Source organism: Mustela erminea, chromosome 14 (assembly GCF_009829155.1).
Source record: "Mustela erminea isolate mMusErm1 chromosome 14, mMusErm1.Pri, whole genome shotgun sequence".
Taxonomy (NCBI): domain Eukaryota; kingdom Metazoa; phylum Chordata; class Mammalia; order Carnivora; family Mustelidae; genus Mustela; species Mustela erminea.
The window spans coordinates 82894612-82908604 of record NC_045627.1 but is presented as its reverse complement, the minus strand read 5'-3'; the positions used below and the strand labels follow the sequence as shown (position 1 = coordinate 82908604).

The 13993-nt window shown below is 50.8% G+C and overlaps 1 protein-coding gene across 8 annotated transcripts in view; it reads right to left on the bottom strand.

Annotated features, from left to right (window-relative positions):
* TACC2 (transforming acidic coiled-coil containing protein 2) overlaps nt 1–13993 on the bottom strand; it is a 203079-nt gene that overhangs the window by 44067 nt on the left and 145019 nt on the right. For 5 of the 8 annotated variants that reach the window (XM_032311895.1, XM_032311896.1, XM_032311899.1 and 2 more), the window contains one exon: nt 2543–2679. In XM_032311895.1, the coding sequence (XP_032167786.1) occupies nt 2543–2679 (137 nt within the window). Of the gene's footprint in view, nt 1–2533; nt 2680–13993 lie in introns of all 8 variants that reach the window. The other 3 variants (XM_032311894.1, XM_032311897.1, XM_032311898.1) reach the window with 1 other exon arrangement.

The following is a 13993-nucleotide window of genomic DNA, read 5'->3' as shown; positions in this document are numbered from 1 at the left end:
GCCCTTTCCTCCCAGCGGTTCTTGGAAAGAACTTTTCTTCCCCTCTAGACACCTCTGGAAGCGGGCACACCTGCCTGCTCACGCCTCTGCTGTGCCCCATACTGCGTGCAGGATGGACGAGCAGACTTTTCTAACAAAAGCCGCGAATCAGATGGCTCTTTGCACAGCGCAAGCCCGGGGCAGGGCGGGGTGACTTTGAGTGGTCACGGTCACGGTCCTGGTCCCAACAGTAAGAGTCCTGATTGTGGAAGTCACGGATATTTAGCTTCAGTGGAGTTTTCCGAGAAGGAGAAGCACAAAGTCCCGGTTCAAAGACTCCCACTGACGCCATCAAGGTTCTGTGGGGCTGTGACTTGTGGCGATTACCAGCCCCAACCCCTTTCCAGGTGGGGTTTCCTCCTAATCCCCTGCAACGCTCATTTCGTTCTGAAGTTGGCCTCTAAGAAAGGGGCGGGAGCTGCGCGTCTGTTTATTTTTAAGAGTGGAAACTGCTCTTTGCTTTGTTGAAACGCAAGTCAGGCAGAAGGAACAAGGACACGCCACAGACAAGAACAGAAGCAGCAAACCATCCCCAGACTCTGTCAGGTTATGTGGCTGGAAATCCCAGAAGTGGCACATGGGCTCACACAATGGCCCTTCCCTGTTCACTTCTTGGTGCAGGAGAATGGGCCGTATGCTGTGATGCACCATCATTTTCTTCTTAGTTCTTTCCCAGAGTAGCTCATGTATCTGTGGCCATAAACTTGTACCCACAAAAAAAAGGATGGTTGATTTCCAATCACGTGTTGGATCTAGGGATGACGATCTATTTGTCATTCCCTTTCCATTAAACCTAAGGGTGATTTTTTTATAGTATTATAAGAAATGAATTTTTATATGCTTCATAATATGAAAGAAAAAATGGGAATGTTAAAACCCTCTCAGCAGACCTTCTGGTTCCTCCTCTACCTTAAAATCAAATAAATTGCAATAGTTCCTCTCTCAGGGCCCAGCCCCTAGACTAGCCATGCAGAATCAGATACTACTAGCTGAGCTATCAGAGACGGGAAAATATAAAAACAGCATTTGTCAGACACCAGCAAAGACACCTGCCCTCCCCCCAAAACGGTCCTAACCCTTTCCCTCAGGATTGGGGAGCCTATCTGGTTAGGAAGGGCGCCTGGGTGGCTTAGTTGTTAAGCATCACCCTTCAGCTCAGGTCATGATCCCAGGGTCCTGAGATAGAGTCCCACATCAGGCTCCCTGCTCGGCAGGAAGCCTGCTTCTCCCTCTCCCACTCCCCCCGCTTATGTTCCTTCTCTCGCTGTGTCTCTCTGAAAATAAATGAAGAGCATCTAAAAAAAAAAAACAAAGGAATCAGCTTCCAAGTGTCTACCCTTTCTAAAGTAACAGCCTATCTGAACCTAGGATAGGCAGAAAGAATTCTACCCATTTCTTTGTAAAACCAACATCGAGGTCAAAATATCATTTGACTTTACAGTGCATCAGGCTTCTGGCCAGGGCAAGAGTATGAATGGAGGCCCAGCCCTACACTTGTTCCTCCTCCTCCCACCCCAGCTCCATCCCTTACCTGGGGTGGCCTTGAGCACAGGTGTGTGGACACCCCACCTCGGTTCCTCCTTGGCTGAGAGGTATAAACATGGGCACAGTCAGCCCTGGGAAGATGGGCCATGAGAAAGGGTGTCCAGAGTGTCCAGAAGGTGGTTTAGGAGGAGATGGGCCCTACAGCCTCACCACAGAGAGAAGACCGTGGCTGGAGGAAAGCCAGAGTGGGGTCCACTAGAACACACAGCCCAATGCAGGAAGGTGGTCCAGGTCTACAAATGGTACCGCCTGGCTCGCTGACCAGTCTGGGCCAGTTCGGGCCGTCCCTGTCTCCTTCCAGGTCTCGTGTTAAACTTGCACACTGGAGGTGTAGCTGGAGGATACAGGCACAAAACCCTGGCCGGGTCGGGGGCTGGGGAACGAGATCTGTCCCATCCCCTGGTACCTCCAGCAACCACAACTGAAAGGTATGGAAAGATCCACATTTTAAGTCTCACTAGGGGAGAAAGGAGGCAGGAAAGTGATACGAAATCAGGTAACTTGAGGTTAACGAGGAATAAATGAACCATTCATGCATGGGTTTGGCTATCTATGGCTTTCTCTTCTTTCCCATTTACTACGTATCTCCATTCCCAAGCCCAGGGGGGCTATGGGAATATGCAGATTCATGTGGGCTGTCAAGCACCAGTGTTCTGATGGGAGCCAAGGGCCACATATTAGAATCCAAGATAGAATCGCAAATAAAAACCTCCCGGACCCCCTTGTCCCCTTAAGCCCCATTCTGGATGCCAAGTAAATGGTACCCAGAGCTAAAGAAGGCGTTTCCCACAGGTGCCCCCAAAACACCTTCAAAGCAGACAGAATAATTCCCGGTATCGGCTCACTCTTAGTTTTCACTCACAAAACGAGCTCCGAGCAGGGAGGGGGCCCCCCTCCAGCTGCCCTAGCCCAGGGCTGCTCCCAGGCTTCCCCGAGGGGAGCACCTGACCTTGGTTACCTGGTTCTTCCAGGGGGGGCTGCGCGCTGACCTCAGGTTCCGGAGTGACTTCGGGGGGTGGTGGGGGAGGGGCTGGTGGAGCTTTGACAGGAGTCGTCGACTCGGGGGTCTCAAATGCTTCTTCAGAGTCAGAACTCCTGATGGAGGGAGGAGAGAGACGGGGTTAGGCAAGCGTCTGAGCCAAGTCAGCTCGGAGGGGCCAGGCGCCCTGCTGCTGAGGCCATGTGGCCCTTGGATCCCTGCCTAGGACCCCTAGAACCGGGCTGGTTGCCCGATGAAGCTATTTGAGGACAGATGTGAGGAAAGTCATTTCCCAGCATGATTCCCAAGACTGAATCTCATTATCACCCGCTTTGTTCCCAAATGACATATGCTTTGAACTTAGCCCTATGAGAAATACGTATTTCTGGCCTCAGTGACAAAAACAAACAGGGGAATCTTTTGATCAACTCTGGCACCCAGTCGGTCAAACAGACAGTCGCAGAAACACATTTCTTTGCCATGGTTCCAACACATCATAGGGTCCCCACTCCGTAAAACCAAATCGCATTCGGCCTTTCCACACCCATCATTCTCTCCTGCCGCCCTTCCTTCCCAGAGCTTCTCGGAACTTATTGTAGATTTAGTCACCTCCTAATTGTGTTAATTATCATTCTCATCTCCTGAGCTTCAAGGCCATGAGGGCAGCAGGCCTTACTTATTACAGCACCTCTGAGCCTAAGCCAGGAGGCAGTGCATACACATCTGTTGAATGAATGAATGAATGGAAGCTGGCAAGCCAGCTCTCTGGAGGATGTGCCGGACCAAGACACAAACACAGCCTGCTGATCTCCGTGATACAGTAACAACCACTGCCACTCTACCCAAAGGTCTGATCTCAAAGAAAACTCTTCATCCAGAGAACTGGACCAAAATTTCACCCACAGGACACCCACCCCACCCAGAAATAAGGGGGAGTCTCCTCAACCAACGAAAGCTGTGTCCTGGGCTCTGGAAAACCCAGAGTGGACAGCCCTTCTCCAGCACTCTGCTTCTACAGGGGGTTCAATTTTAAGCCAGAAAGAATGAAACTTCCCCAAATCATGGAGCCAGGCCTGCGTCCCCAGGCCACGGGGCAGCTCCTCCCTTGCTCAAATGCCCAGCGGGGCGCGATCCTGGACCAACCCCACTCAGGGCTGCCAGAGGGGCATCCCCTGGGCTGAGTCCCTACTCAAGCCATCATACAGAGACTAAGATGCCACTCGCTCATTTGCAACAAGCAAGGTCATTAGCAAGAGAGCGGATACTCAGGGCCGCGGCTAGCACGTGTGACCCAACTGGCAAATCTGGGTGAAGACGCGTAATCAGAGGTGGACGAGCCAGGAGAGCACGGAGCACGGAACGCTCTCGCTGCTGAGCTCCCACAAGGTCAAAGCACTCATGACCTCCGCACAGGGCAGCCTCTTCTATAGACCGTCTGCCAGCCGGGAGAGAGAAGCAGGAAGCCAGCCAATCCCTCCACCATCAGCCAGCACAGGAAAAAACAGCCATTTGGGGAGTTCTCCTTCAGAAAAATGTACACACTGATGCTTTTACGACTTGTTAGTGACTCGTTTTACCAGTGCCAAAGACCCCATCCCTCAGGATCCTGGCTCCTGCAACCCACCGCAAAACCCTCCCACGGCCCGAAGAGATGAACAGAAACACCCAAGAAGTTTTTGATGGGCTCCAGGGAGCTGAAACTTGCACACTATCAAATTTCATGAGGAAAGACTCAACCACCACACACAGGACAGCCGCGCTGACTTTTTACAAACACACGTTAATATCAAAGGCCTTAGCTTTTGTCCAGGCAAAGTGAAGGAAAACAACAGATCAAGGGACCTGAGTTTTGCAAGGTCCCTTCACTGGCATGAAAAACACGAGGAAGTTACACAATGGAGTAACAAAGAGAACCAAGAGTTTGGATCACCCTGGTGGGCCCCGGCTGTCACCCTGCCCCCAGCACGGCTTACGTCAGGGGCAACACTGACAAGATGCACGGAGCCAACTTGCCTCTTTCCAGAGCTTCCTTGAAGGGCCATCAGACTGGCTTCTCCACTGCTGGTCACCACTGTCCACATCCACTGGGCCCACTCCACCAGGGGCCACATCCGCCAGGAGGGAAAAGCCATCTCTGCCAAAGGATAGCCTCTGTCCCCTAAAGTCCCACCCTGATTCTCTGGCTGTATCTCTGGGATCTAAATCTGTCCAAGATGTCAGCAAGGAGTTTTCCGCACTGCCGGCCACGGACACCGCAGGCTTCCCCAGCGTGCAGCCGGGACACGGAGTGAGAGGCTGCGTGCTCCTCCCGTCGCTTCTGTAGCCCTGGGCCCTGGCGATGCACAGCCTTAGAGCACAAAGGACCCATACTCTTTCCCTCAGCACGAGCAAGCGACAGGGAGAGCCGGATGCTCTTGGGTCCGAGCTGCTGAATTCCAATGAGGTCTCCCAGGCTGCAGCTGCCCGGCCCGTGCACCTGCTCGGAAGGGACCGCCATTCACCACTGCCCTGTTGGGAGGGAGACGGCCCATCAAGCCCCTTTGTGGCTCCCTGCCTGTTGACCATGAACCGTTTCTGCATCAAAACACCACGGGGGACCGTGGGCCATGAGAATGGCACTCACTTCCGGTGATGCCTGCGTTGTGTTCACATTTCCGCTCTCTCTCCCAGGAGCAGAGAGCAAGTTAATTAGAGGAGGCGGATGGCAGCTTTTTTAATTAGCTCTTTTCCCCCTGTTCGGTTTCCCAGAGGGCTCAGAAACATTTCTGAGAGCAGGGATTTCTGCAGTCCACCCACAAAGAGCTTGTACATAAAAATAAAGCAGCACTTTGGAGGCCCAAGGCGGAAAAGCAGCTCCCCGTCGGCTGTTTGATTTTTTTTTTTCCCCTACTAGAAAAAAACCAAAGTACAATAAATGATTCTGTTATGGCTCCACACACTTTCCAAATGAAAGAAAAGGAAATTAATTTGCTGCAAAGATGCATCAGAAAGAACGTGCCACTCCAGTCTGCTAAAACATCTCTAAATTAGAGGGAAATGCATTCACCAGGATAGACGGGTGCTATGTTATTAGATAAGCAAATATGCAAATGAATGCAAATAAAATGAGACATATGTCTTTCCCTCATGTCAAAAGCTAGCTCATAATGACCACGCATGAAATATGGTCCCAGCATGAAAAGCTTTATAATGGTTATCATATGCCCAACTTTCTGTTACGAGTCAGGCACTGGGCGAGGCCCATTTGCACATTTCTCTCTTGTCTTCAAAACCAGCCCGCCTGCTAGAGAGCAGGCCCACTTTACAGATAGCATCACTAAGGCTTAGGGAAGCAAATTACTTTGCCCTTGGCCATCTAGTTAGCAAGCAATGGCAGATGGGCTCAAATCTAGAACTGTATGCCTATAAGATCTGTGCCCTTTTCACTGTCTTGGTGGTTTCCAAACATTCTCAACAGCAGAACTCTTCTTCCAAATACATCCCCTGGGCGGAGCAAAGCAGTATTTCATTGATTTCATAAGCTCAATTTATAATATATTCTTATGACAAAGTCTATCACTGGGAATAATAAAGCTGTCTTGACAAACTTGAAAACCTGACACCAGGGGTCGGGGATGCCAGTCGCAGCATCAGACCTGCTAATAGCTCCCGGGCTGGCAGTCCTGACACAGACGATGACTGATTGCAAACAGCACCTGTTTTTTCATGGCTTGTCCTATGAACACAGGATCTTCTCGAGTAAGGCAGACAGGGCCGAGTAGCTATGTAGCAGTACAAAACCAATTCATCCATCCCCACCAGGCCATATGCTGATGGTATCCAAACCCACGCAGTGTAGTGTGCACGGACGGCAAGGAAAGACAGAAACGTGTAACCCCGAGGACAGAGAGACTGTGCTAGCCACCAATACCAAACCCGCCAAGCTCCCAGCTGTATGTTAGCAAAGTATTAAGAGTATTTTTTCGAATATTTTTTCAGATTTCAGAGAATCTCTAGACAGTTCTGAGCTCCCGCTGAGCACACAATGAAGAAATCAGTCCCTCCACAGATGACGCACCGTATTAAAACAGAGCACTATGTGGAAACTGTCCCCAAAGTGAGCCAGCTGGCAAAATGTAGAACTCCCTAGGGCCCGTTGCCCTCTTTTTGCTTAACTCTCAGTATTTTCAGGTTTTCCTTCTATGAACTATAACAACAAAACAGTGTAAGATCAACACCCACCAAAGAATACATTAATGTAATATAAGTTAGCATAATAAATGATAAAAGTTAGTATAATAAAATCACATATACACAAAAGTATGTGTAAATGTATCCATGTATAAATAAAATACAATTATCTCTTTTTTTCAAGATTTTATTTATTTATTTGACAGAAAGATACACAGCGAGAGAGGGAACCCCAAGCAGGGGGAGTGGGAGAGGGGGAAGCAGGCTCCCTGCTGAGCAGGGAGCCCAATGCGGGGCTCGATCCCAAGACCCTGGGATCATACCTGAGCTGAAGGCAGACGCTTAACAACTGAGCCACCCGGGAGGCCCTCTTTTTCTTTTTAAGTTTATTTACAATCCCTACACCCAACGTGGGTTTCAACGTGGGGTTCAAACTCAACAACCTCCCCATCAAGAGTCACACGCTCTACAGACTGAGTCAGCCACGTGCCCCCAAACCTGGGCATCTCTTACTAAAGAGACGCTATAAACGTAGTTTTTCAGCTTATCATTAAACAGTTACATTTTGCTCAAGTTTTATGGGAAGTAATTCAAGGGCTCAGGAAAAGAAATCTCAGACACAGTAGAATGAATCTTCCAACTCTGAAGATGGAAGAAAATGTCCTATCCCGACACGCTTACCACGTCCTTTTAAACAGGAAAGGAAACTGAGGCCAGGAGAGCTGCGGCGACTTCCCAAGGTAACCAGCCCATTTTGGCAGAGCTTCAGGTTGGCCTTCCATGGAACCAGCCTGCTTTCATTAAACGCTGCCCGCACATAAGAAGGCAACCCCCACCTCCTAGCCGCAGTGCCCCGCCCCCTGAAAATCTAAAGTTACCTGTACCTACGTGCTATCTGATTACCAAGAAAGAGTTCATTCTTCTTTTTTCTTTAAGGATTTTATCTATTTATTTATTTTAGAGCAAGGGAGAAAGAGAGAGAGAGCAGGAGCTGGGGGAGGGGCAGAGGAGAAGGGAGAGGGATGACTCCGTGCTGGGCGTGGAGCCCCATGTGGGGCCTGATCCCACAATCCCCAGATCATGACCTGAGCTGAAACCAAGAGTTGGACGTTCAACTGCCTGAGGCACCCAGACATAAGAAAGAGATCCTTCTACAGCATGGCTAAAGGGAAGTAACTATGTAGAAAGTCGTCTATTTCTACAGCAATTTCTCAGGATTCTAGTGAAAGGGAGCCTGGGGACTGAGGTTTTGCAACCACCTGCCCACCAAGAGTGAAAGGCCACAGGCAGGCCCCCAGGAGACCCACTTTCCGTGACATACGCCCCACTCCCGAGCAAGACTACAGGCGTCCCTCTGGCCTCCCTCCCTTTGAGACCAAACCCAGAGAGATGTCATAGTGCTGGCCCAGAGCCCGCTGTCGAGAGGAGGCTCAGATCCTCCAGGCCAAGAGAACGCCTGTCATTGCTGAAGAGAGGGAGACCTTCCAGAAACAAAACGGAGCTCTCGGCAGATCAGACCAGCTCCTTCCTCTCCGCATGTAAGGATCTGATGGGTTTGTACGTGAGAGGGTATTTTTGAAACTGCTTTGCATTAAATTCAATTCATCAAAATATTCCCCTCCAGACAGCCCTGACAAGAAACGCTGTCTCTGTAGTCACATGGGCACGTACTCCCGCGCACGCACCCACACAGGCTCCCCTCCTGCTCCAAACATCCTGACCAGACGGGCCCCGTTTTCGGGCTGACCGAAGAGAGTCCATCACTGTCCTGTGCCCGTCATGCGGACAGAAAAGGAATCCGCTCTGCAGGATCCCTCCTCAACATTCAGGTCATTATTTCAGGAACATGATTTCAACACGACCAAGAGCTAAGACCCTTCTTGAGCTGTGAGGTGACTGAGGAGACCACAGTCAGGTGCCGTCTTCCACGAACACAGAGCTAGTTCTGGCGAGCCAGGCTGCTAGAGTTTTCCAGGCTGAAATTCCCGCCAGCTACGTCGCTCCCTATATCTGGGTGAACAAGGGCCAGTCACTTGACCACCTGGGCCCTTGGATGGTTTGTCCAACCTAACTGGGAAAAATAACTGTAAGGATCATCCTTTCCCCGTATTACTGCAGCTCTGATTCTGCCCTTGGCCTCCAGCCCTTAGAAATTGGGGGAACTTCCTAGCAAGCTAAGTCTTCCTTTTTATTTCATCACAGCTACCGATCTGGGCATGAAGGAGAATCTGGAGCCTACACACTATGTGGGATGTCTGTCCTGCCAGGCAAAGGGACTCTCAGGGTCACACTGACCTTGACTTCATCCTTCCCTCCAAGTGCACACCACCCACACACCCCAGGTTCAGGGGAGGGTTTCCAGAATGGAGGAGGCTTTGGTGTGGGTTGCAATGGTGTGTACACATGTGCCCAGCGAAACATCCCTACACACTTTGTTTTGAAATTGACTTCTCTGCAGCAATACCAGGCACTTAGCAGAGCAGACGCTCCAAGGGCCGAGTGCCTTCGTGCAGGCCACATCGGATGGAGGCCGAGCCAGCAGCCCTGGGCTCCTGATTCTACCTGTTTGTAACTGGATCCTGGAGAAATGCCAGAATGCCAATCAAGTCTCAGGAGAAAGAAAGAAAAAAAAAAAGAAAGAGAGAGAGAGAGAGAGAGAAGGAAAGAAAGGCCTCGACTGCCCTTTAATGCCCTTGCCTTCTGCAACGATATCGCCAAAATCTCATCTTTGTAGCTGAACTCCTTGCTTGGGTAACTTAAGCTGGAATCTTTAAACTCAGCTTCTTAAAAACTCAACTGGAAAAAAGATATTTATAGACACTAGCAAGAAAAGATGGGACACACAGAACTGAGAAAGACCTAAGAAGGAGCTTCCAGCAGACTGTCGTTAAGGGTCCTGCTCTTTTCTCTAGAGAGAACCCCAGAGCACTGTGCCCGGTCAGACGGCTAACAAGCAGTCTCCCACGCAGCTAAGACAGCACCAGCAGTCAGGGAGACACAGAAATGTCTCTGTTCAACCACGTATGCTGAAGACCCTGCACCTTCCTCAATGAAAAGCTCTTCTGGTCTTGTCTGAAAACACACTTATCCTCCTTTTATATGCTGTTCTAATGGGTTTGTGTTACGGACCGTGTGTGTGTGTGTGTGTGTGTGTCTGTGTGTGTGTGTGTGTTCCCCACATTCGCACTGAAATCTCACTCTCAATGTGATGGACGTGATTCGAAGCTGCTCGGGCCCCATGAAGGGTATGAGCGCCCTTTGCAAAACAAGCCCCAGGGAAGAGCCTTGCCCCTCTGCCACGTGAGGACACAGGGAGAACACGACCATCTATGACCAAGGAATCAGGTCTGCACCAGACACCCAATCCACTCGTGCCTGGACCATGGATTCCCCAGCCTCCAGAACTGCACGGAATAAATGTCTGTTGTTGAAGCCGCCCCGTCTACTTTTGTCATTCCAGCCTCCACAGACCAAGACAGTCTCCTACCTCATTTCTGAAACCAAAACAAATCAGAAGGAGCAGGGAACACAGACACGTAGGCAGCATCCATGAAGCCTGAGTGATCTGTGAGACAGAAGGGCCGTCAAAGACGATGCAGGAACTCGGAAAGAACAGTAATGCCTGCTGAACCCCTAGGGTGTCCCCAGCGCCCCGCAGGTACCAGAGGCCCCCCCCCAGCACCCACATGGCTGACGTGGGCGTGGTAGGTTCACGTGTATAGTCAGGATAGCTCCAAATTGAGTAATAAGCAGGAAAAAACAGCAAATTAAGGAATTACATAGAGTACGAGCTTATCTGGGACACAACAATTAGGTATATATGCAAATATACATGAACACCCATGCATATTTACATAACACACGCATATCTGTGTGGAGACAGAAATAGAGGTACACATAGACAACACATGTGTGGTTTCTGCAATCTGAAAGGAGTATCCGAGCACAAGCGCACGCTGGCACGGTACAGGATGCTGGCCTGAAGGGGGCAGAGCCCAGCCACAATGCTGGGGACGCCAGTGGCCTTCCCAGATCCGCTCAGTCTGATCTCCCAAAGCCCACGGGTCCAGGATGCAAGGAACGGAGCTTGGCTGGGTCTGATTTGCTGGATTATGTCCAAGGCGACATGGTGTAAGGGAAGGAGCTGACCAGGAGTTCGGGGAAAGGGCAACAGCCAGAACCTAGCCTTCCTCGCGCACAGCCTAGGACAGACCTGCCTGCCTGGGACCTGCCCCTTCAGGTGCTCCCGCAGCCGGCAGGAAGCACCCATCCTGCTTCGCGAGCTCACCCTGCACACGGCACAAGCATCGCTCTGATTTCGGGGTGCCTTCCCGGGCGCTGCCTGGGTTCCAGGATGGGGGCCTCAAGCAGGGACCGCGCACCTCAGCCCATGTCACGGTTTGTTCCTCAGTTCCCTCACCTGTCCTCCCTCTGGCCCTCAAACAGGCAAGGCCTGTGGACATCATTCCACAGTTTCAGTCAGGCTGGTCACCTGTTCTGAGCTGGGCACCGGGGCGACCACGTCGGACACCCCAGCTCCCTGCTCTCAGGAAGCTCCAGTCCTCCTGGGGCCTGAGGGTGAGAATCCAGAGCCGAGGGGCCCAGTGGCTCGCCGAGGGGCCCAGAGCCCTGCAGGGGCAGAACCGAGACGAAGCACAGGTCTTGTGCTCCCTGTCCCAAACCAGTGGGTCTCCTCTACGTCCCCGGGGCTCCGCGCATTGGCAGGCTGGAGGGTGTGAATCAGTCTCTACCACATTTGGGCGCCAACGGTTTCCAGGGCATCCCCAGCTCCAGGGCGATGGACCAAACAACAGGGTTTCCGCAACTGGATCCGCGACCGCCCCATGGGGACAGCTGGCCAGGCCAGCCGGTCTCCCCTGCCCTCTGCCCCTCAGCCTCACCTTAACCCGTCCCCTCATTCAACCACCACTTGGGTGCCCAAGGGGCCCCAGCTCTGCCCTCCTGACTATAACCTCTGGAGGTTCCTGGAACCTACCCCAGGTGACAGGGGAGGCTGTAGGCTAACCACACCCAGGAGTTAGAGTTAGCCAAGAGCCTTCTGCAGGAGGGTCAGGTCAGGTTACCCTCACTGATTGGCATCTTGGACAAAGAGAGAGATCATCACCGGGTCAAAGGAGACTCAAGTGCTAAGCTCAGAGCAGATGCCGTCCGCTCAGCAGAGCAAGGGTGGTCCGGCCTTAGCCTTCTGGGCCCCCAAGTTCTTTATGTCCAAAGCACCCTCACCGAAGTGTCTGTCTGTCCGTCTCCATGTCTATCTCTCTGCGTCTCTGTCTGAGGCTCTGAATTGGGTTCGGTTTCTCTGTCCTAGAGCGCGTCTCAGTACGTGTCTCCCTCTCCTCTGCCCTCCCTTGCCCCTGTGTGAGCGTGAGTGTGAACATGAATGTGTGTGTGTGCGCGCACGTGCCCTCCACCCCTGCCGGGCATCTGCATCCCCGACTGCCACCGCCCCACACTGATCTTTGGTCAAAAGGGGGAAAAGCACATTTGGAGGCTGTCCCGCTAACCAGAATTCTGCCCTTTCTACCGATAATTAAAGCTCATGTGTTTTGACTTAATAATTCATCACTTATAATTCTGTCTTTAGAGTGGTCCTTCAAAGCCTTGCAAATTATTATTAATAAGAGCAACGGAGAAAGGATTTGAGGGCTCTTACTGCATGGGACGTTACCCGCCCCATACTCACCCCTTCCTAATGTTCAGTGCACACTCATTACTGACTCACGCTGAGGCCATCGCTTCTAACATACAGAGCTGACCCATGAACTACACAGGGGTTGGGGCACCAACGCCCCACGAGCCGTCAGAATCCAAGTATAACTTTTGACTCTCCAAAAACTTGACTAGTAGTAGCCTACTGTTGATCCGGAGCCTTCCTGGTAACATAAAGAGTTGATCATCACATATTTTCCATGTTACATGTATTTTATACTGTATTTGCACAAGAAGGTAAGCCAGAGACAAGAAAGTATTGAGAAAATCGTAAGGAAGAGAAAGTATATTGACAGTACTGAACAGCCGCCAAAAAACCCATACAAAAGTGGAGTTGTGTCACACAAACCTGTGGGGTTTGAGGGTCAAGGGTACATACCTTACAGGTAGATTTCACCCAGTCTGCTAAAAACCTCAGCGGCCCAGAAAGCATCGTGAGCTCCCTGCGCCATCCAAGCAGCTGTGGCTACAGATGAGAGCATCACGCCCTCCCGCTGAGACAACTGACCTTGATCGAGACCCTGAAGCTTTGCTAACTGAAAGAAGTGAGCCCAGAGTGGGTTTAGTTTGTTTTATTTCATTTATCTGCACATCAGTAATTCTCCCGACATTGCCCAGAGGTGACACTCGGCCAATACCTCCTCCAGCAGCTCCTCGTGAAGCACCAAGACAAACTTCGGAAAAGTTCCTTCCCAGCTGTGCTAAGTAAATGGCGATGTGGGATGCACTGGGTATCTCAGCCACGACCATGACGTTGCACCCAGAAACATAAATGGAACAAACCTGGACGTGAGCTAGAATACTTTAGTAAAAAGTCTGGCATATAGAAAATTTTAAAAGCTCATTTTTCTACCAGTGTCTGCAAACAGGCTTTTTGTGCGATAAAGGAGCAGCACTTAAATCTGTCCCTTTCCTTCCAATCTCTTTATGGGACCAAAAAGAAAAGAAGGACTTGTAAACAGCCTGACTGTTGCAGAGAATAAGTATTGTTCAATGCCTTGAAAACACACATTTCCTGAAGGCACTGACTGCTTCAGAATATTTCCACCCCATTCTCTCATACATAATGCAGCAGCATCACACAGTCTTTGACCCACTTATTAAAAAAATTCTGAACAGAGGGGCGCCTGGGTGGCGCCACTGGTTAATCATCAGGCTCTTGATTTTAGCTCAGGTCAGGATCTCAGGGTCCCGGGATCGAGACCCCGCTGGGCTCCCCCCATCGGGCTCCCTCCGTGCTCAGTGCGGAGCCTGCTTGGGATTCTCTCCCTTTCCTTCTTCCTCTGCTCCTCCCCACCCCCCTCGAAATAAATAAATAAATAAAATCTTTTAAAAAATATTCGGAATAGATAATGTCTGAATGAAATCATGTTCTTCACGTATACTATCGGAATGACCTGATTCGGATAATTTTGTAGAAGGAAACCAGCACAATATTCACAAAATATAAACAAGAGTGCTTGCAGACCTGGCTCCAAAATTTGTGCTCCTCCACCAGGGAGGTGAGCGATTTCAGACAGGTTCCTGACA